This window comes from Emydura macquarii, unplaced genomic scaffold (genome assembly GCF_026122565.2).
Source record: "Emydura macquarii macquarii isolate MOO-44397 ecotype Brisbane River unplaced genomic scaffold, CSIRO-AGI_Emac_v2 contig_3240, whole genome shotgun sequence".
NCBI classification, from domain to species: Eukaryota; Metazoa; Chordata; order Testudines; family Chelidae; genus Emydura; species Emydura macquarii.
The window spans coordinates 1,572,320-1,593,664 of NW_027133377.1; the positions used below are offsets into that span (position 1 = coordinate 1,572,320).

Genomic DNA, 21,345 nt, shown 5'->3' on the forward strand with positions numbered 1-21,345 from the left:
ATATAACAAAAAAGGAAGGCCAAAGAGAACGTATGGTCCAGGGATGCAGGAGCCCTGGATGAAATTTCTGGCTTTGCCACAGGCTGCTGTGTGATATTGTGGCCTATTGGAAATTACAACCCAAAGTGTGGCATCCAGCCTCTCTATACACTGCAAGCTGGGGGGTGAAGGAAAATAATTGTTTGCTTGACCACAGTTACTCCATTTTAGTTTCTTTAAGTGTTCTGCTCTCTGCTGAAATCACCCACCCCCCATTTTTCCTTTTATCCTTACAGTGCTTATCTTGTGCCAGGGTCAGAGAAAGGTTTCCTAGAAGAGGCAAGGAGACACCCCCAACTGGTTTTAATTGGTTACACAGCCTTGGGAGATAGATCAGACAACTTTGATAGATAAGCTGAAATCTTCTGTTAACATGGTATCTGTTACGCATATCTTTATAATTAGTAAAAGTATAAGCCAATAGCAATAGTAGTAGTAATTTGAATATACCTATAAGCATTAAAAATCTATGCATGTGTAATTTCTTTGTCTTGTTTGAATAAATATGCAAAAGAGCATGCCTTCGGGGGTCTCACACCGACCACTTGCTGGGAAGTGTTTGACCTCTGCAGAAATAAAGCTTGGAGACTGCCCAACTACCTGCGTGGATCTCTTTTCTATCTGGTGCAGGGTAAACGAACCTCATTTGGAATCTTTTTTCTTTCCAACAGGGGAATTGAGCAAAGCCTTTCTTTAGACACCTAAGTCAGCAAGATGTACAGGGAGTTGTTGAGGAGGCAATGCCAAAGGCAGGGAAGTGGCCTAAGCCCATCCCCTCAGGACCAGGTCATTGCTTTCTCAAGAAAAGCCAAAGGCATACCTCCTTCCCATAACCAAGTGTGCAGGGATGAGATCCCTCACCTGCGCACCTCTGCCTGATTCAGCACAAGGATGTGAATTCAGGTCTCCCATCTCTCAGGGGACTGCTCTAACTTCTAGGCTATGGAATCTTTCTCTGGGGTGGTGTCTGTACAACTTCATTAAGGGAGAGCCCCCCCTCGCAGCATACCTTCCTAGAGCCTAGGCGTTAGCTAAACTAAGCTAAATAAAAAGCAGGGGCACATATGAAATGAGTGTGTGACAGATGCCACTATGTAGTGTTAAAGGCCTGAGCCTGCATTCCTTATTCACAGTCCTACTAATAAGATGTCCTGGTGACTACTCTGGTGAGGGTGACCGGACTGGCCCATAGCCTTTTTGTGCTTGGATTTCAAAAAACATTAACCATAATGACAGGTCAGCGGTGGCCAAGACTGGCCCTTTCGGACCTACTCATCTTCCCCAGGCCCGGCCCCCCCCCCCCCCCCCCCCTCAAATGTAGCCACATCACTGGGTTCTCCGCTTCACAGTGTCAGGCCGGCAAGCCCCTGAGAAGAGCAATGCAGGAGCGCCACTATGACACAAGGGCTGTGCTGCAGTCAGAGGGCTCAGCCGCTGGGCTGACCAACCTGAAGCAGGGCCAAACGTGCTTTAAGCTATCTTTATGCCCTCCTGATACAGGGCTGCTGCAGAGGCCGGCATGGTGCTCCCCTCTCCCTGCTGGATGTTAATCAGCCTTCAAAGTTAATTACACCAACCTTCACCACGCTGTGCTGGGGCCCCAGTGAGCCTCACTACTTACACAGTTGTTATGTGGGCGGAGCAGCATCAAGGGGGTATGGGAAGCGGCAGTCAGCACCCCTCCGATGATGTCTTTCTGGAGGGGCAGCACTAGCAGAGACAAGACACCTTTCCTGCCACCAGTCTCACCTCTTGCTTCAGCATGCTGAGGATCTGAGTGAGCTAAATGCAAGCTGAGTGCTAAATTAGGCCGCACTTAAAAACTGCAGGATGTGTCTTTTAGCAATAATGTTAAAAATTGACCCAGATTCTGCATTCGTTACAGATGCCCAACCCCTGTAATGTCACATGATCATGTTTATTGACACTCACCCTCGTTATTTTACTGCCATTTAGTACCGTACAGATGGTTTTATACTTTCCTCCCCACCCCATAAATGAACAATTTGCCTTGGGCTGGTGCTTTCAGTCACACTCCTGCCTCTGTTTACTTCAATGGGATGTGGTGGTGTGTCTGGATCCTTTGGTCCCCTGAGCTAATACTGTATATGCTACAATAGTTACTGTGAAAAAGCACTCAAGCTCATGCCATTCCTAAAATGTCCTTAGTGCCACAAAATTGATTTTTTAAAATTGCCAACTTCTTGAAAACTGGCTTACAGGATGTGAGAGCCCGGAATACCTGAAATAATCTCCTTTAATCCATAATGTAAAACTAAGTAACTCAGTGAGTAACACTGGTCCTAAAATAGCCTTTGCCATCTAAACAGCTACTGAATAAAAACTTTAATTCAGTGAAATGTCATCAAATCCTGCTAGTAGGTCCCCTGACTTCAACAAGACTACTTGGAGGGCAAGGTTTGGCACCTTCTGTTAATTAGTTTAGGACAAAGGTTTTTAAAGATATGTTATAGAAGCTCATACAAGCAATATAATAAAGATGTCTTTATTCCAAAATAATAATGTGTTAGCCAGACAACTACAAAACATCTACACAAGACTTTGGTAAGAAATATATTTGTGACTGCTTTCTTGTAAATTCCACAGGAAACAAAAACTAAAAAAAAGAACAATTTAAAAAAAAATTGTGTGTGGCACATATTAAGACCTATTGTACATTTAAGCCCCTAACCTTTTCTCTTTCATTACATGTACAGCTTCCACAGCTCATATGTTAGAAAAGATAACATACACAAGATGCTACAATCTGATACATGGGGTATACAAAACTCTGATACCTGTGCTTTCAGTTGAAAACTGTATAATTCATGAGTTGTAAGCGAGAACCATTTAAATTTTTTATTGAGTGATGTGCAGTGAATATTATGCTACTGGAAAGTTGACAGTAACAATGCAATGATTCTACATACTATATATCAGAACTTTTCCTTAGAAAAATCAACCTATATTTTGTTTGTGTGTGTGTGTGTGTATATATATAACTATATATATATAGTTTGTTTTTTACAAAAAGTAATAAGCTTAAATAGTTTTTTTGTGTGTGTGTCAAGATAGAAGAAAGTCAGCAAAGTGAACTGGGGAAAAAATGAATCAACAGAAGAATAGTATGATAAACTAGATCTAGACAGAAACAACCACGTTCTAACTGTAAGCTCTTGTGTGATTAATGTGAAAACTCAAACATCCAGAACATTGGTGAGCCTAAGAAAGAAAACTGGAACCAACACTGAGCTGTCCTGGGTAAGAGTAAATAAAGATAGTTGGTTATAGAAATTGTACTAGAAAGACAGTGCCAGAAGTTTTACGTTTATAGGCATGTTCAAATAATATCACATTTCATACATACTCGAGGTATATATTTGTACTAAACTATTATAAGAACATTAAAGGGAATAAACCTAAAATTTAAAACAACTTTTTGACATGGAATTTACAGGAAGAATTATGGTGATTGGGAACAAAGCATCAACAATTGATGACATTTCCTTACAGAAAGTGGAGTGGCCTTATAACTAGGTTTACCAGTGTGGGCTTGTCAGACTGAAGAGGCACTGATCTGCGCCTTACAGCTTTTAATGACTACTGTTGACCCATATAGGTGTAGAGGCTGTTACCAACAGCAGGGGCTTGTAGAGAACAGGTGGCCTGGCTCTTATTTACATGTGTATTTCTACCCAGGGACGGCTCCAGGTAACCTCAGGGTTTAGTCTGGTAACCACCCCTTTTATAACAAGCTGTCTTTTCTCCTGAATAGGCTGTCTAGTAACTGATGCAGTATTTATGACATTCTTTTTGCTCCGATGGCTACTTTGGATATAATAAGCCTGGCAGATAAGACTAGTCCTGTTGAGATTCTGCAATGACTAGAGATGTGAACTGCAGAATTTCAACAAAGAGGCAAACGGTTCGTGAGCATGATAAAGTGACCTGGGCTGTGTAAAATGCAGTGTTTGGTTTTCAGAAGTTAATGAACTCCCCCCCGCTCCTTGGTTTGCATCCACTGTGTTTCTTCAATTTAGCAGCAGTGGGACTCAAACGACTGATGTCAATCCCACTGCTGCCCTGGTCTTAACTTCATTTTGGGGGGCAAGAGATGCAGCAAAATGTATTAAGGTAATTAGGGAATCCCCAGCAGGGGTTTTCTAGAAGGAGGATGAAGGGGGAAGAGCCTCAGTCAGACCCTCTAGAATAGTGAGACATACCAAATGGTAAGGGGAGCACTGCCTGCCTCTGTTGGGGTGAGAAGGGAGGGAGAATGGCAAAAATTTGGTAACAGTTCAAATGAATTATGAAATGCAAAACCAAGTGCTGGATTTTGGGGGCTTGTGACCAAATATAAATTATTGACAACTGGTTTAAAAAAAGAATATAGTTTCATTTTTCCATTCATTTCTCTCAAACTTCTTTTTAAAAAGTTTCAACTAACAGTCTTTTTTTCTCAGTGCATCATTATTAATAAAGACATTTATAATCCCTTCCTTGGACAAAAGAGTTAAAAATTTACCTTTATTTCCCCATTTAAAAGGTTAAAACGCTAAGAAATGAAGACTGCCTAATGCATGAGAAGTAACTTTCTAACATTTGGCAGTTAGTGGGTGGCTTAGTTCCTCAGGCATGATTTTTATGCTATATAGTGTAACTTCAGGCGATAGTCCTATAATTCACAAACGTCTACAGCATTTTATGAATCTTCGTAAACGCTTTGTTGCAAGAGTACATCGCAGGGTAGCGAACGTCACAGATTTGATTATGCATCAAGTAACACACACAAACCCTTTTATTAGTTTGTTGCCTTTTAATTTCATAGGCTGTCCCCCTTTTGTGCATACATGAGCACCTAACGTGACTTACCACCACTCATTTTATATGCCTCTTTTCTATCTCTTCACTAAATGAATAATCTTGCCTACGGAAATCTTTCCATGTCATAATCATTGCTTTTGTCTTTCTTTAGACCTTTTTTTATTTCTGCTATATCCTTTTTGAGATATTGGTGGGCAGCCTTGAAATGTGTATGCTTATCTTGAATACTGCATTTTCAGTATTTTTCTTGTGTTGTTTTTTGATCACCACTGCTCATTGAGCAGACACTGTTACTGAGTTATCCAGCCTAATGCCTATACATTTGAGTTGTTCAAATTGTTTCCTTTTTTTTAATATTTAAAGAGCAAGGGGATCCTCATGAAGAAAAATATATAGGGCAGTTATCTATAAATACCAATTTAACCCCCGTGGTTAAGAGATAAATATGCACCTTTACTATTATTGAACCAGCATTATTGAAATTATTCCTTGGCACAATTGTATAATCACATAGGCACTGCTTTGGATATTTTGAAATCAAATCAAATGAGACAATTCCTTCCACGCATGAAACATGTCACTTTAACTTAGTTATGTTAATATGCATGCATGGCATGTCTGTACAGGGAATATTTCTATATGGCTATTGCATATCCACAGAGATGTCTATTTCAGAGTTAAATGACTCACAATGACGTACTAGTTTTATGCATTAAGGGCTAGCTGGAGTATCAAGGAGCCACTCTCAGCATAGAGGAAATATTTATAAAATATATTTCTTGCACCAGCAAGACTAAGAAGCAACCCACACTGCAAAAATGAAGACTAATGTACACAATTTATATATATTTAAAAAAAAAATCAAACCAAGGTTGACTTTCCATTTAGCTCAGACCCCATCACTTTGAAGCCTCAGGTTTTGTTAACAAGGGTGAACATTGCATGCTCGTATCTCCTTCTTGTCCTTGCAGCTAGTAAATTGAGTGCTTTTGAACCTCTTCTTTACTGTCATGAAGCGTTCCTGAATTCCACCACCACACAGTTTGGTACATTCTGACCAAGCAGTCCATGGTCTCATCTTACACCCTAAAAATAAAAACATTCATTAAAGCTATTTTTAGCTAGCTTTTAATCTCTGCCTTCCTTGGTGTATGCACACATACAAACACTCTTAATATTTTACTAGTGTGTAGCACTTGAAGGCTCCACTCAGGCCCCATGGTGGTAGGCACTGTACAAACATGTATTAAAACACAATCCCTGTCCCCAAAAGTTTTCACCTACCTGTTAAAAACCTAGATTGTAATTAGCAGAGGTGGGGAACAAGGGATCGGTAAAACAAGCATATAATAATCCTGCAAGTGTTAGCATCACCCATGAGTTCTCTAATTGATCTAACCTTAGGCACCCAAGTTTGAAAATACTGCCCCAGCCAAGAGTGGCTTGAGCAGTAGAAATTTGATCCACATTTGGATCAGAACTTCCCCACAGACCCAGGACATTTGGATTGGAGCATTGCTAAAGCCTAGCACAGAAACAGGTGCTAGCTAAGAAGTTTATAGCTGGATCTAGGAGCAGATTTCTCCAAAGTTCAGAGGCAATTGGAGCTGTTGGGTTTCAGTCAGCATTAACTTTTTTTTTTGAAGGGGGGAGGGGTTATTCCTCCAAGCACCCAGCCCCTAGCTATCCCCTGCCCTTCACTTTAAGTGGTTTTTCAAACTTTTTGAGCCAAGGCCCCTGCCCCGCCATCCCAGACAGGCTGGGTGGCCTGCTGAGGTGAATCGGGGGTGGAGGTGATGCTCTCTGCTTGGGCCCTGCCCTCCCCCAACCAATAAAAGTCAAACTACGCTTGAAACTCCCCCCTCTACACACACCCTGCTGGGCCCTGAAGTTTTTACAGCATGTTGAGAGGGCCACAGGAAGAAAAAGGTTGAAAACCCCTGGTGCAACAAAAGCAACTGTCTGCCAGGTGTGTCTAACAGCTGGATGTTCCACAACTCATTGTTTGTGTGGCAGGGCCTTGCTGAGAAAGAACAAGATATTATTCGAGATGCACAGACATAATCCTTTTTCTTTTGAGGACAAGCTAAAGCTCTCCAGTTGCAGCTTGTGACCTAAGCTTAGATCTGACCGTCAATGCTGAAAGATGAAAGCTAAGAATACAAACCCACAGTAACTCTTTGTTGAAGCTTTTCCTAAAATGTAATGCTGTTGCAGTGGAATGCTGCTACTCACAGACTTATTCCTGTTATGAACAAAGGTCAAGCTGCCATGAGTAGTTTACGCCCTGTGTGCAACACATACCTGGATATAGTTCACCATCTACATCTTCCTTTGCTAGTTCACTTCTCCTTTTCTCACGGGCCTCTTTCCAGCGCCTTTTCTCTATACCTGGACCTCTCAAACATTTTCTTATTCGGCATTTTTTACGTTGGACAGTTTCTGGGCATGGAACCCCTCCAAACTGTGGCTCCATTTTAATCATTCTTGTCCTGATCATATGACCTTTTCCACATGATTTATTGCATTCAGACCACTTGGACCACTCAGTTAATTCACAGTCAATGGCTGTAAAGAAGGAGAAAATATTAGCAATAACAACAAATCTTTGGGACCTAACCAGAAAATGTAGAAGAAACACTAGATTTGCTTAATGAGCTTTCATTTGCAAAATACATGAACATGACTCAGTGCATCCAGTTTTCAGAGCAAGCTGGGCAAGAACACAGATTAAAAAGCAGTCAGAAGGAAAGACCATGGTAGCTGCCACTTCCTCACCATGCTGGGAAAGGAGAGATGCTGGGAGGCCACCAACTTTAAAAAAGAATAGTCCTGTTCCTTCTTAAATGCTCTGCTCTGGAGGCAGGAAAGTAGGTTTTGACTATCTGCTTGTCTATTTTCAATAAGCTGCCTTGGAGTTATGTATACCACTGTAAATATTTTGAGTAAAGATGTTAAATAATGGGTATCTATATAGGACCTGTTTTCCAAGAATATCAAAGCATTTCACCAATATTAATGAATTAAGTCTCATAAATCACATGATTTACGGAAGGATTGTTATCCCCATTTTACAGTTGGGGAAACTGAGGTGCAGAGATTAAATTTTTTTTTTTAACAGTGCCCGAATGAATCAGTGATAGAGACAGGCCTAGATCTTAGATTTCCCGATTCATAGTTCCACACTGTAGGCACAGGGCCATTCATACCCCCCCCCCCACCCCCCCAATGTCCACGTTCATGACTTTCCAGCACTAATTTAAAAATCAAACCCTCACTGACTGACTAAAAGTCCAAAAGAGTGATATTTTAAAATTATGTAAGAAACAGTCAGTTACCAAACTGCTGCATAACAATTTGTTTTTTGTATATCAAATGCTGTCTCTGGCTAAAAAAAATACAGGTAGTTATACAGGGCTTTGTAACAGCTGGCTGGCAAAGAGTACAGTAAGTATGTGATCTATCACATGTATCAGCAGGGGCTTCCCATCTGTCTTGCTTTGCTTAAGAAGTGCAAAACAGCTGAAAAGCAGCACTAAGGGTGCAGCTGGGGATTCCCCTTTTGTAGGGGAATCCCCAGATGGCGTAAGGCACTGTATGTGGCTCTGTGGCACTTGGTGCTGGTCCCCCGTGGCCTAGTGGGTGGGCTAGGGATGTGGTCAGAGGAAAAGATGTTGGTCATAAGAATGTGCTCTTGTGATTCTTGGCCAGTAGAGCAGCCCTTAGGGGCTATTCTAGGTGGCACAATTTAAAGCAGCTTATGAGCTGCTCTAATTACACCATCCTCCACCTCAGATCAGGGAAGCAGGAGCATAGTTTTAAGCCACTCTGCCCCTGAGTGCTGCACTTGAACCAAACCGAAGGCCCAACCATTTACTTGCTTGCTGTTGGAGACTGGATGAAATTATGCATTTAGAAAAAAATCATGGTTTCACTAACGTAGATTAACTCTTTACCTGCCTACCACTGGCATTGAGTTGGGTAGGTGGAACTAATTTCCAAATCCTATATCACCTGAACTATTCATGGACTAAACTGTTTTTTGCCAATGCCCCCCTCACCCGCAGCTTGTTGGTTGTCCCTCATGGCCTGTGTCAGTCCAGTTCCTAGTGCTCAGGAGCACACAAAAAATCACAAGTGCATAAAAATCACATCAACAATTGGCAAGAAATGCACCCTTACTGGTAAACTCAGCAGAGGCAAAGAATGCCTGGTTCTGGAAACCAAGATAATCTTCTACCCCTCTAGGTTTAAGATACAATGTGAGGAAGCTGGGCTTGCTGCTTCCCAGGCTGTCCTTGTTCCAAATAGAAGAAGACGACTGAATGTCGGTAATGTTTCTGAATTCGCATTTCATTTACACACAGAGGTCCATGGGTATATTATAGTGGATAACAACACAGATAAGCAGGAAGAATTGATGTATAAAGTATATTTCCTTAAAGGGAACAGTTAGCGAGGAGCTAAGAAGTGGCATGAAAAAATGGTAAGGTGTTCATTTTTTAGTAAATCTGGGGACTGTGGGAAAGATGTATACTTTGAGTGAAAAGCATTGTACATGCTAACAGTGCCCTTTCTATCTCCCATATTAGGTGAGGGTAACTTTACATGGACTGGATTACCTAGGGAGATGAAGCACATTGGATATTTTAATAACTGGTTATTGCTCATTTAAGTAGTACGTTCTCAAATGTGCACATACATGTTTGTAAACCAGCAGGGCAGACAAGTACATATTTGTTTTCAATGAGTAACAGGAAAGCCTGGTGTACTCACTGAGTATAAAACAAGATGTCCATAAGCACACAGAACAGTTCCTCAAGCACCCATAGTGCCTTTGGGGGAAGGTCTAGGGGTTTTTCCCTCTGTCACAGTGGATTACCCTATGGGGCAGTTTATCTTCACCATGATGGGCCAGTTGTCTCTCCCAGCTGATGGTACCCTTTATAGGTTCTCTTAATCAGCTGCGGAGACCTCTCAAAGTCCTTCACCCTGCACATGTTCAGCATCTTCCAGATTTCATTCTCAAGGACTCAGAGAGGAGTAATTACAGATTCTCACCCCATTGCCCCAAGGGGGTTGGACAGCCACATAGGTGTATAGCTATATAACTAACTCCCCTTGGGGAGGCAGGCACACCATCGGGTTTGTGTACGTCTATGTCTACACTATGAACTAGGCAGGTGATTCCCAGCTTGCGTGGACACCCTCCTGCTAGCTCTCATTGAGCTAGCACACTAAAAATAGTAGCGTGGCTGTGGTAGCCTGGGCAGCAGAGGCACGGGCTAGCCAGGCGGAAAGCAAACTTGCCCGAACCATGTGGGTACGTACTCAATATGGCTAGCCACCGCGCGCTGCTGCCCGTACTACAGCAGCTGCATTATTTTTAGTGTGCTAGCTCTAGCGTGAGTATATTTACACAAGCTGGGAATCACACCCTTAGCTCATAGCACAGATATAGACTTAGTTTGCAGAACATATGAAAACAGCTGTCCCGTTTCAGATAGGTTCCTACACTTACGGCACTCTGGAAGCATGCACTTCTCCACTTGCTCCAACTCCTCATTACAGTCTCCAAGCTCAGCTGCAGATTTCAGCATCCTCTGCCGGGTCCTCATTCCCTTCCCACAAGTTACACTGCAGTCACTCCATTCAGACCAAGGGGAGAGCATACAGGGAATGGTATCTAGTGCATAAAAAGAATGATTAGCAAAGATAATGAACCCCCATTATGCTGACAAGTAATTTAAACACAAAGCTTTGAAAGAATTAATATAGAAAATGTGAGTGTTTGAAGAAGGGAAGCAGCCCCTATATCTTGTATTGTGCTTAGCCTGAATAAAACAAAAAGTAAGCTAACTTGATGTTTCTACAAAAGCTCAGATGAAACCTACATTGTTTTTCAGGCTAACTATTAAAACCATTTATTTGCAAACTTTTTCCAATTTAGTTTCTGCAGAGACCCAATGCATGAAGATCAAAGTACTTCAAGAAAGGTACTCTGAGCCCATTTGAAACTAGGAACTACCTGTGAGAAAGTCTGATCTTGTGAAATTTATAGTAGTCTGATTCCAGACAAAAGAACTCATCATGGGCTGGGAACAGTATTTCATTTGAAACTTTTGACTCTTCTACAGCAACAATAATTACTTAAGACAGTGGGTATTGCACTACCAAGTACTCATGGTTGCCCACAGATATTTTGTTAATATACATGTATATACCACATGGTCAGGATATTGTGATATTCTAAAAGCTTTGCTTTGAAAAATTAATACAACCATAGCAGTGAATAATTTTTCTGGAACTGTTATGTCATCCTTTGGGTGAAAGTGATACCAAATGCATGTTCTCTTAAGGCAGGCACTCTGGTGCAGGGAAAAGTTGGGAATGTCTCCTGTTAGATACAGTCTTTGACGTGCTCAAGCAATGTGTCATAAGAACTGTCATACTTCTGTGCCTGGCAGATGGCTTGTAAACACTTACGGCACTCTGGCATCATGCATTTCTCTGCTTCTGTAGTTTCTGTGTTGCACATGGATCCATCAGCTGGAGTCATCTTAATCATTCTATGGCGCTTTTTCATTCCCATTCCACAGCTAGCGCTGCATTCATCCCACTCTCCCCATTCTGTCACAAGGCAGCTACTAGGAGCTATTTATAATGTAAAGAGAAAAAAATCACTAATAGTACTCATTTGAGAAATGGTTCATTTAGTGCTTCTGTTACTGATTGGATTTTGCGAGGCTAAATAAAATACTTACAACACTCCTCATTTACAATGCATTTCTCAGTTTCTTCAGTAGGTACTTTGCACATAGAGCCATCTTCAGGAAATTGTTTCACGTATCTCTCTCTAGATCGCATTCCCATTCCACAGGAAACACTACAGGGGGACCATGTAATCCATTCAGACATCATGCAAGTGGAACCATCTAAAATACAGAGAAGAATTTCACTTACCTACGCTGAGATTGCCACTTGTATGCCTGATAAATCTCATAGACTCTGAGGTCAGAAGGGACCAATATAATCATCTAATCTGACCTCCTGCACAATGTAGGCCACAGAACCTCACCCACCCACTCCTATAATAAACCTCTAACCTATGACTGAGTTATTAAAGTCCTCAAATCATGGTCTAAAGACTTTAAGGTACAGAGAATCAACCAGCAACTGAGCCGTACCCTGTGCCACAGAGGAAGGAAACCCCCCCTAGAGCTTTTGCCAATCTGCCCTGGGGAGAAATTCCTTCCTGACCCCAAATATGGCAATCAGTTAAACCCTGAGCATGTGGGCAAGACTCACCAGCCAGAGACCCAAGAAGGAATTCTCTGTAATAACTCAGAACCCACCCCCATCCAACATCTCTTCACAAGCCATTGGCATATCTACCACCAGTAGTCAAAGATCAGTCAATTGCCAAACTAGGCTGTCCCATCATACCATCCCCTCCATAAATTTATCAATCTCAATTTTGAAGCCAGCTAGGTTTTTTGCCCCAACTTCTTCCCTTGGAAGGCTATTACAGAACTTCACTCCTCTGATGGTTAAAAGCCTGCATCTCATTTTAAGTCTCAACTTCCTGATGGCCAGTTTATATCCATTAGTTCTTATGTCCACATTGGCGTTGAATTTAAATAATTCCTCATCCTCCCTGGTATTTATCCCTCTGATGCATTTATAGAGAGCAATCATATCTGCTCTTTCAGCCTTCTTTTGGTTAGGCTAAACAAGTCAAGCTCTTTGAGTCTCTTCTCATAAGGCAGGTTTTCCATTCCTATCCTAGTAGCCCTTCTCTGCACCTGTTCCAATTTGAATTCATCTTTCTTAAACATGGAGGGCCAGAATTACACACAGTTTTCCAGATGAGGTCTCACCAGCGCCTTGTGTAATGGTACTAACACCTCCCTATCTCTACTGGAAATACCTCTTCTGATGCATCCCAGGGTCACATTAGCTTTTTTCACCGCCACATCACATTAGCGGCTCGTCGTCATCCTGTGATCAACCACTACGCCCAGGTCCTTCTGCTCTGTAACTTCCAACTGATGTGTCCTCAGTTTGTGGCAGAAATTCTTGTTATTAGTCCCTAAATGCATGGCCTTGCACTTTCCACTATTAAATTTCATCCTTTTTGATTAATCCAGTTTACAAGGTCGTCCAGATCTTCCTGTATGACATCCTGATCCTTCTCTGTATTAGCAATACCGCCCAACTTTGTGTCATCCACAACCTTTATTAGCACGTTCCTACTTTTTGTGCCAAGATCAGTAATAAAAAGATTAAATAAGATTGGTCCCAAGAGCGATCACTGAGGAACTCCAATAGTAACCTCCCTGCAGCCTGACAGTTCATCTTTCAGTATGGCCCGTTGTAGTCTCCCCTTTAACCAATTCCTTATCCATCTTTCAATTTTCATATTAATCCCCAGGTATTCCAATGTAACTAATAATTCCCCATGTGGAACCGTATCAAATGCCTTACTGAAATCTAGGTAAATTAGATCCACTGCCTTCCTTTGTCTAAAAAATCTATTATTTTCTCAGAAAAGGAGAGCAGGTTGGTCTGGCACATCTACCTTTTGTAAAGCCATGTTGTATTTTATCCCAATTACTGTTAACCTCAATGTCCTTAACTACTTTCTCTTTCAAAATATTTTCCAAGACCTTGCATACTACTGAGATCAAACTAATAGGCCTGTAGTTACCTGGATCACTTTTTTCCCCTTTCTTAACAATAGAAACTATATTAGCAATTCTCCAATCATATGGTACAGAGCCTGAGTTTACAGATTCATTAAAAATCTTTGCTAATGGTCTTGCAATTTCATGTGCTAATTCCTTTAATATTCTTGGATGGAGATTATCTGTCGCCCCCAATTTTGTCCCATTAAGCTATTCGAGTTTGGCTTCTACCTTGGATGTGGTAATTTCTATCTCCATATCCTCATTCCCATTAGCCACTCAACCACTATCCCCAAGCTTATCATTAGCCTCATTAAAAATGGAGGCAAAGTAGTTGTTTAGATATTTGGCCATGTCTAGATTATCCTTAACCTCCACCCCATCCTCTGTGCTTAGCCGTCCCACTTCTTCCTTCTTTGTTTTCTTCCTATTTATATGGCTATAGAATCTTTTACTACTGGTTTTAATTCCCTTTGCAAGGTCCAACTCTACTTGACTTTTGGCCTCTCTTATATCTCTACATATCTCTCATATCTCTACATGTTCTGACCTCCAAGAGGTATCTATCCCCCCTCTCTTTTCAGGCATCCATACTTCTGTTTATCCAGTGCATCTTTTTTCTGCCTCCTGCCTTATTCTGCCTTTTCCTCCATACTTCACTCCTTTCTTCTTGCTACTCCTTCTTAACCTTCAAACATCCACTCAAACAGCCTACTGAATTGCAATAGTGAACACAGAAGGCCACATTTTTTAGGGGCCTCCATACATTTCCATGTGGTTGTTTGCAGTTTTGAACACACAAACACTTATGCATGCACAACCATAGTCACTTATACTCATAGACGAGACCATGCAGCAGCAATAGAAGGTTGGGCCTCCAAGGAAAAGTTAAAATAGGATCCCCTGAAAAATGTTAAAAGTTGATCTCCTTCTCTCTTTCTTGTTTGTTACCTTCATCACTACAGCCTGGGCCCATGCATGGCTGAAAATCCTGGGTATCTGGACAAGGTACACTGAGGTCCAGCTGGGCTTTAAGCATTCTCTGCCTCATCCTCTTGCCCTTATCACAAGTGGAGGAGCTGCAGGCTGACCATGGGGACCAGTTTGAGTAAATGCAGGTCTCAGGGGTGTCATCTAAAATCAATAAAAAGCAGAACATGTCAACAACGGGTCAGTCTCCATTTATTCCTCTTCACTTGGTTGGTGACTGCATGAAATGTTTAGCATGATGGGTTCCATGCTTGCTAATAAAGCATTTCAGCATTTTACATTCTGATCTGAAAGAAAAAGAATTGCCCATTCCACTCAGCTGGCACCTTTTGATGTAGCCCTGAATTCTTCCTTTTGTTAGGATATTGAGAAGTTTGTGGTTTAATTTCTGCCAGATACTCATCTGTACTATACATTTCTAACAGATGGGACAACTGTTGCCCAGCTTCTGTGGGCACCAAGGTGGTTCTGTGCAGGATGGATGGCTAGAGACACAACACAAATAATGGAAAACTGCATCACTCTGACTTTCAGTGGGACTTCTTCTCTTAAGTCACTTAAGTGCTTTTGAAAATCCCACCCATTGTCCCCAGTTCTTTAGGCATTCAAGTTAGAAATGATGCTGCGGGAGCTGTTTTTGCATTTTTAATAGTGAACTAATAATGACATAAAGGCAGGAAAAATACAGGCGCAGCACTGGAGGATGAAACAAAATCTCACATAGCAGAACTTAATTAAAAAGTACCTTCATCTTTCTCTTCTGGAACGAGATCTGCTACAATGTCATCTACATTATCAGGGATGATATTGCACTGCTCTCCCTGCAAAGAAAGAGTGGTAAATATTTAAATTAGGAAAGTAACATGAATAACCCCATAGGTGCTGGGATGTAAAATGAGTTGCTGGAAGCTATACGGTAACACGAGCAGTGTTTGTGCTCCAATACCTTAACAGTGTAAAACTACAGATTTGCAGCTATTCATGCCCGTGTGCAGAGAGCCAGCACAAAGTCTATAACCCACTCAATTCCAATAAGGCTTAAATGCTGATACACATTGTGCTGGACTTCTGCATAGAAGGGAATTTCACCTCTATAGAATTCAAAATATAGGCAAGAAATAGCAACATGCTAAGTAGGTTGGGATTTCCAAAAACATATGTATACATCTGAGAAAACCAACTTGAAACACTGATATTCAATGAGAAGGCAAAACCTGGCTAGAAAAAACACACAGAGAAACCTTGGGCTGATAGTACAGAGCAAAGTAAAATGCCTGCAGTTTCATATAGTGACAGAAACAATGACGTTTTGGACTGCATATGCAGGGGCATCACTTCACATAGAAGGATACTAATGGCACCTCTGAGTACCTTAGCGGTGGGTTTATAGCTATAAAGCTGAGTACAGTTCTGGGTCCCTAACTGAGTTCAATACATTGGGAGGAATTTGGAGAAGAGCAACATCAGTGATTAAAGGTCTGCAGATATTCTTTTGAGGAAAGATAAACCATGTCTCTGACCAAACCATAACTAAGGTTTGCAGATTTGAATCTGTGCCCTTAGGGTTCTGAATCACAATGAAGACAGAACAAAATAGGAATATGTAGCCATCTGCAAGTATTCAATCAGTCAAAAAACCAGAAAGCAAGGTGATTTGTTTAGGAGGATCCCCTCTGGAATAACAAGGATAAATAGGATGAAACCAAGCCAAGGGAAATGTAACCTGAGTATCAGGAATCATTTCTTAACACAGGGTCCACAAAATCATGAACTAATTTACCAAGGGAAGTATAGTAGAACCTCAGAGTTGCGAACACCAGAGTTACGAACTGACTAGTCACCCATACACCTCATTTGCAACCAGAATTACCAATCAGGCAGCAACAGAGACAAAAAGAATAAAAAACAAATACAGTACAGTGCTGTGTTAAATGTAAACTATTAAAAAAAATAAAGGGAAAGCAGCATTATTCCTCTGCATAGCAAAGTGTCAAAGCTGTATTGTCAATGTTCAATTGTAAACTTTTGAAAGACCAACCATAGTGTTTTGTTCACAGTTACCAACGTTTCAGAGCTATGAACAATCTCCACTGCCGAGATGTTCGTAACTCTGAGGTTTTACTGTAATGAAAAGTCTATCACTTGAATCATTTAAAAGTTGGCTGGGCAGAGAACTGGAGAATAGACTGTAAGGTTCTATTCTGCATTGGCAGGGAACTAGCTTATATGATTTACCATATTAGGTTTTCCTATATGGAAATCTCTAATTTCCATGCTTCTATGAAAAAAAAGAATTACTAAAATATGCAGTGCTGGAAGTTTCTATCAGCATGAGAAACAGTATATTAAAAGGGTTTCAAGATTTTTAAAGCATCTGTAAAATATATTTAAAGCTTATTATTTCATGTTTGTTACTGTCTTTTAGAATTTCATATTGCTACCTTTCGTGCAATTCTCTCAATTACAACTCTGGCCACCACCGCTATAGACCCTCCTTCTGGATCATAAAAGGGACTTTGAGGGTGATCAAGGCTTGTTAGTGGTCTTATCTTCTCTTGAGGAACTGTAGGTTTGTTGGGTGACTGCAATCAGAAAGACACAGATACAAATGTAGATTTAAAAAGAGGCATAAAACACATGTAATTCATCAACAGAAATTGGAGCTGTGGATGGAGAGAGAAGAGTCCAAAGATATCCTTAGGGAAACCTCACTCATATCAGTGGCTGTGCACCAGGGATGAATGTGTCACAGTATGTTTAAAATTACAAGTAAGAAACAAACAACTCAATGTTATTTCTTCAGTATATTTTAAAGCTTCAAGACTTGTTTTAAGTTTTGTGATCCATAAATGACCCTTAGTAATTATTTCTTTAAAATAGATAAATAAATACAATTATTTATTAATAAAATAGATACATAAAATTATTTAACAAAGTTGTTTTCTTTTTATATAGAAAGCTGGACAAACACTAAGACTCAAGCTAGACAACACATTGCTTAATTGTTTAGATTTGAGACGTATTTAGGTTACTGCACTTGAGACCAGATCTGGAGCAATGGTATGCTATTTGATATGCTTTGATATTCAGGATGCTATTTCCTCTCTTGCAGATTCAGGACAAAATCCTACTCTTACTATTAGAGCCATAGTGGGGTGCTGGACGTCATGTGCCACTAGCTGCACAGTGAATCCCAAATGAACCACACTAAGGTAAGACCGGTCAGAGGGAAGCCAGGATGTAGGGATGGAGAAAGACATGAAATGTGGTGAATCTTTTATGCACTGGTTGGGGCAGTAGCTAGTCCCCCATAACCTGGCATGCTTTTTATGTTGTGTTGTATTCTTGCTGAGCTGCAGTAGGAAGAAACTGTGCAGGACCTAGAGCATTCATAGAAGACAGCCATAGGATTTAGCCTTTATTTTGCAGTGTATGGGATGTCAGGAGGGGAGAGAAAAAACATTCTTATAAAGCTGATAAATCTAGAACATGAAGCACTTTCCCCATTCTCCAAATGCTTAGGTTCTAGATGCGTGAGACCAGGTAGAGTGAGAATATTGGTTTAAAAAGCAAATCCACCCTACTTCCTTGCCCCTGACATTTTAAATGCATAGTTGTAATTACTGAAGTCCTATTTTATATTACAATACATTATAGCCAACAACAGCAAAAGCTCTCTGAGCTTAAGTTACATTTTGAATAAGGGACAGATCCTTAGCTGGTGTAAACGTCTGTAGCTTCATTGACATCAATAGGGCTATGACAATTTACACCCCCGGTTCTGCATTCTAGGTACTTTATCTTTGTTTTCCTAACAAATGTCTTTGTTTTTATTATGCCAGTTACCAGGTGAAGGGAGAGAGGCTTTGTGAGCCTAAAATCTCACTTGAAAAAGTTGAGATTGAAAGTAGGCAAAAAGTTTCTATTTTGAAAAGCATGCCATATAAATGTGTGATGGTCTGAGCAAAAGTATTCAGTGAACAAAGAGGCATACCCCATTAAAAGCTATTCTGAGTCTCTGCAGGCACATTCTCATTAGCTGCTGTCATATATATTGAATGCAACTCTTAGTTAATATAAAAAATCAAAGCACCCTTGATGTCTTTTGTTGATCCCTAGCTTGTGTCCGACATATGTTAAAGTTTACCTGACCATGTTCAGAATGCTCGTCTGGTCAGAACTATTTCAGAACAGTGGTGATGTCTGAGCTGAGAAAACACACCAAATGGTTTGCTTTGCATATAATTGCATTGCATACTTGTCCTGCAGTAAGCCTTGAGACATAAAAACCATGGAGTGGTTAAAACGGAATGGTGACCACTTCCCCTCCACCCCTTCATGGAAGTTTGTTTTGTTTTATCTCTGAGATCAGTCAAGAGGTCAGCAATAAAAACTGTATGTCTACATTAAAGTTTTAAATACATTGCCATAAAACTCTTGTCACTGAAATGGATAGACAACTATAGCTAAAAAAATGGGAGAAAATTTAATACTGACAACTGTCTTTTACATCAACTTTGTTTTCTGATAAAAACAGAAAAAGCTTGTTAAAAAGTCATAAAAGTGTGGTTTTGGGACAATCACAAGTCCAAAATAATTTTTATTAGCAAACACAATTTTGTTTGGAACTGGAGAGTAAAACAAGGCAATATTTTAACTCTGAATTCTCAGAGAACATTGATCAACCTAATCACTTTTGGGGCATTTACAACATTAAATATGAGCATTATTAGTTATTTCTATTATGGTAATGCCTAGAAGTCCCAACTGAGATTGTGGCCCTACTGTGCTAGGAACCATACAAACATATAGCGAGAGACATAACTAATAAAAGGCAAGGTGAAAAGAATATGGTCTTTAGCTCTTCACCTGTATGTGCTGCTTTAATTAGAAATTGCTTTAATTGTTCATTTAAAAAACCAACTGCCTTTTATAAATTATCAGTCTATATTTGGTAATGATGCCTTTTTATACAAGAAGCCCAGGGTTTTGGAGTTAGTGGATTTCATGAATGGAATCCTTTTTCTGTCAGACCATGAGTAGCAGCCAGATGGCAGGAGAGGCACATAAGGAAAAGCAAATTTTATTTCAGCAACTGAGAAGTGGAAAGTAATCTCCTGATTGCTTTGCTTTATCACAGAAGACACAAATCTCTCACTTGGTGCATACATGATTTTTGGTTGTTTGTTTTGCGAGACAGATGATTTGCTGTATTGCAAAAACAACAACATAGGCAACAGTGTAAGAATAGAAGAACTGCATGAAGACGACACCGCACTTGAAAAATAATTCCGGTGAGAAGTGGAAAGGCAGGTCTGTGGATCCACAAACATAGAGGAATCAACCATAAATCTCTGCCTACATTTTCTTTCTGTACATTCCCTCATGATCATTTAGGCAGTAGTAGTGTGATCCCTCCACTATGTGAGTCAGTCAAAATTTTACTCTAATGCTTTTAGTCCTCTGCTATTCTTATTTACATATTTCTCATGAATCTTATCTTGACCATTCATTCTTTTAGGTGCACAAGTCCCCTTGTTCCCAGTCATAATTTCTTTGCTGTTGTTTTCTTTTTGATTGCCTCGCTTTCCAAGATTTTAATCGTTTTCATAGCTACCTGTCTTTGCTCCTGTGGAGCATAAACCTTTCTGGGAGATATTGTTGGCTTTTGCTCAGTTTTTGGTGTCTGAGTCTATGTCTTAGCTCCATACACCATCCCAAAGATCATGTACATGCTGCAGACCCCTCTCTCTAACATATTCATAGCTTGATATATAGTAATTGTATTCTTTCCTTGCTGCTATGGATTTTGTGTGTTGTATGAAGAAATACTTCCTTATATTTGTTTTAAACTTGATGCCTATTCATTTCATTGGGGGACTCCTAGTTCTTGTGTTATATGAAGGGGTAAACAACACTTCCTTGTTCACTCTACCCACACCAGTCCTTAGTTTATAGCCCTCTATCATATCCCCCCTCCGTCTCTTTTCTAAACTGAACAGTCCCAGTCTTTTTAATCTCTCATCATATGGAAGCTGTCCTATACCCATAGTGACGCTGTCTGGATTAGGGGGACCATTTATAATATTATTTAACATCAATATTCCAAGATATGTACAAGATATGCCATATCAGGTACCATTAGAAAGGTTATAATTTGCTAAGTATGATGATATTGTTTGTGTGTCATATTTATATGGGAAGTTATGGATATGTTTGATATATCTGTATTTCAATTTCAAAGTGCTGTGCTTCTGGGTGACACCCCAGATAGGATGGCAGCAGCAATAAGCTGCTTAATGGCCCATTAAAGGAACTCAAAGGTACACTAAATCCAGGGAAAGAAGCCAGGAGCTACACCTTATGAGTCACCAGGACTTGCCCGGGTGACCTGGACTCCATCTTGTTTCTGTGAATTTCTACAAGCCTCATGACAAAGGAACATAAAAGGCAGCTGCTCCATTCCATGTTGTCTTCATTCCTGCTTCCTACCTCTGGATCAACTCATCTACAACTGAAGCTGTGAAACAAAGGACTGAGACCCATCTAGGTACTGGATGTACACCAGAGGGACTGTACAAGCCTGCAAACTCCACAATTCTAGTGAAAACCTGATAGATATGAACTATCAAATCATTTGTATGTATCTGATTGCTTTAATCATATAACACCTCTCACCTCGTTTCTTTCCTTTTATAATAAACCTTTAGTTTTAGTTACTAAAGGATTGGCTGGCAGCAGGGTATTCTGGGAAAGATCCAAACGTCTATTGATCTGGCAATGTGGCTACCCTTTGGGGTAAGGA

General features: G+C 40.4%; 1 protein-coding gene across 8 annotated transcripts in view; it reads right to left on the reverse strand.

Annotated features, from left to right (window-relative positions):
• Positions 1–2,529: 2,529 nt before the first annotated feature.
• The window catches only part of SPON1 (spondin 1), a 678,179-nt gene continuing 659,363 nt past the window's right edge, over positions 2,530–21,345 (reverse strand). For all 8 annotated transcript variants that reach the window (XM_067532126.1, XM_067532125.1, XM_067532124.1 and 5 more), the window contains 8 exons: positions 16,982–17,122; positions 15,286–15,361; positions 14,502–14,684; positions 11,628–11,798; positions 11,350–11,517; positions 10,385–10,549; positions 7,168–7,431; positions 2,530–5,949 (listed from right to left, as the gene is read on the reverse strand). In XM_067532126.1, the coding sequence (XP_067388227.1) occupies positions 5,786–5,949; positions 7,168–7,431; positions 10,385–10,549; positions 11,350–11,517; positions 11,628–11,798; positions 14,502–14,684; positions 15,286–15,361; positions 16,982–17,122 (1,332 nt within the window). In that variant the 3' untranslated portion in view covers positions 2,530–5,785. The remainder of the gene's footprint in view (positions 5,950–7,167; positions 7,432–10,384; positions 10,550–11,349; positions 11,518–11,627; positions 11,799–14,501; positions 14,685–15,285; positions 15,362–16,981; positions 17,123–21,345) is intronic.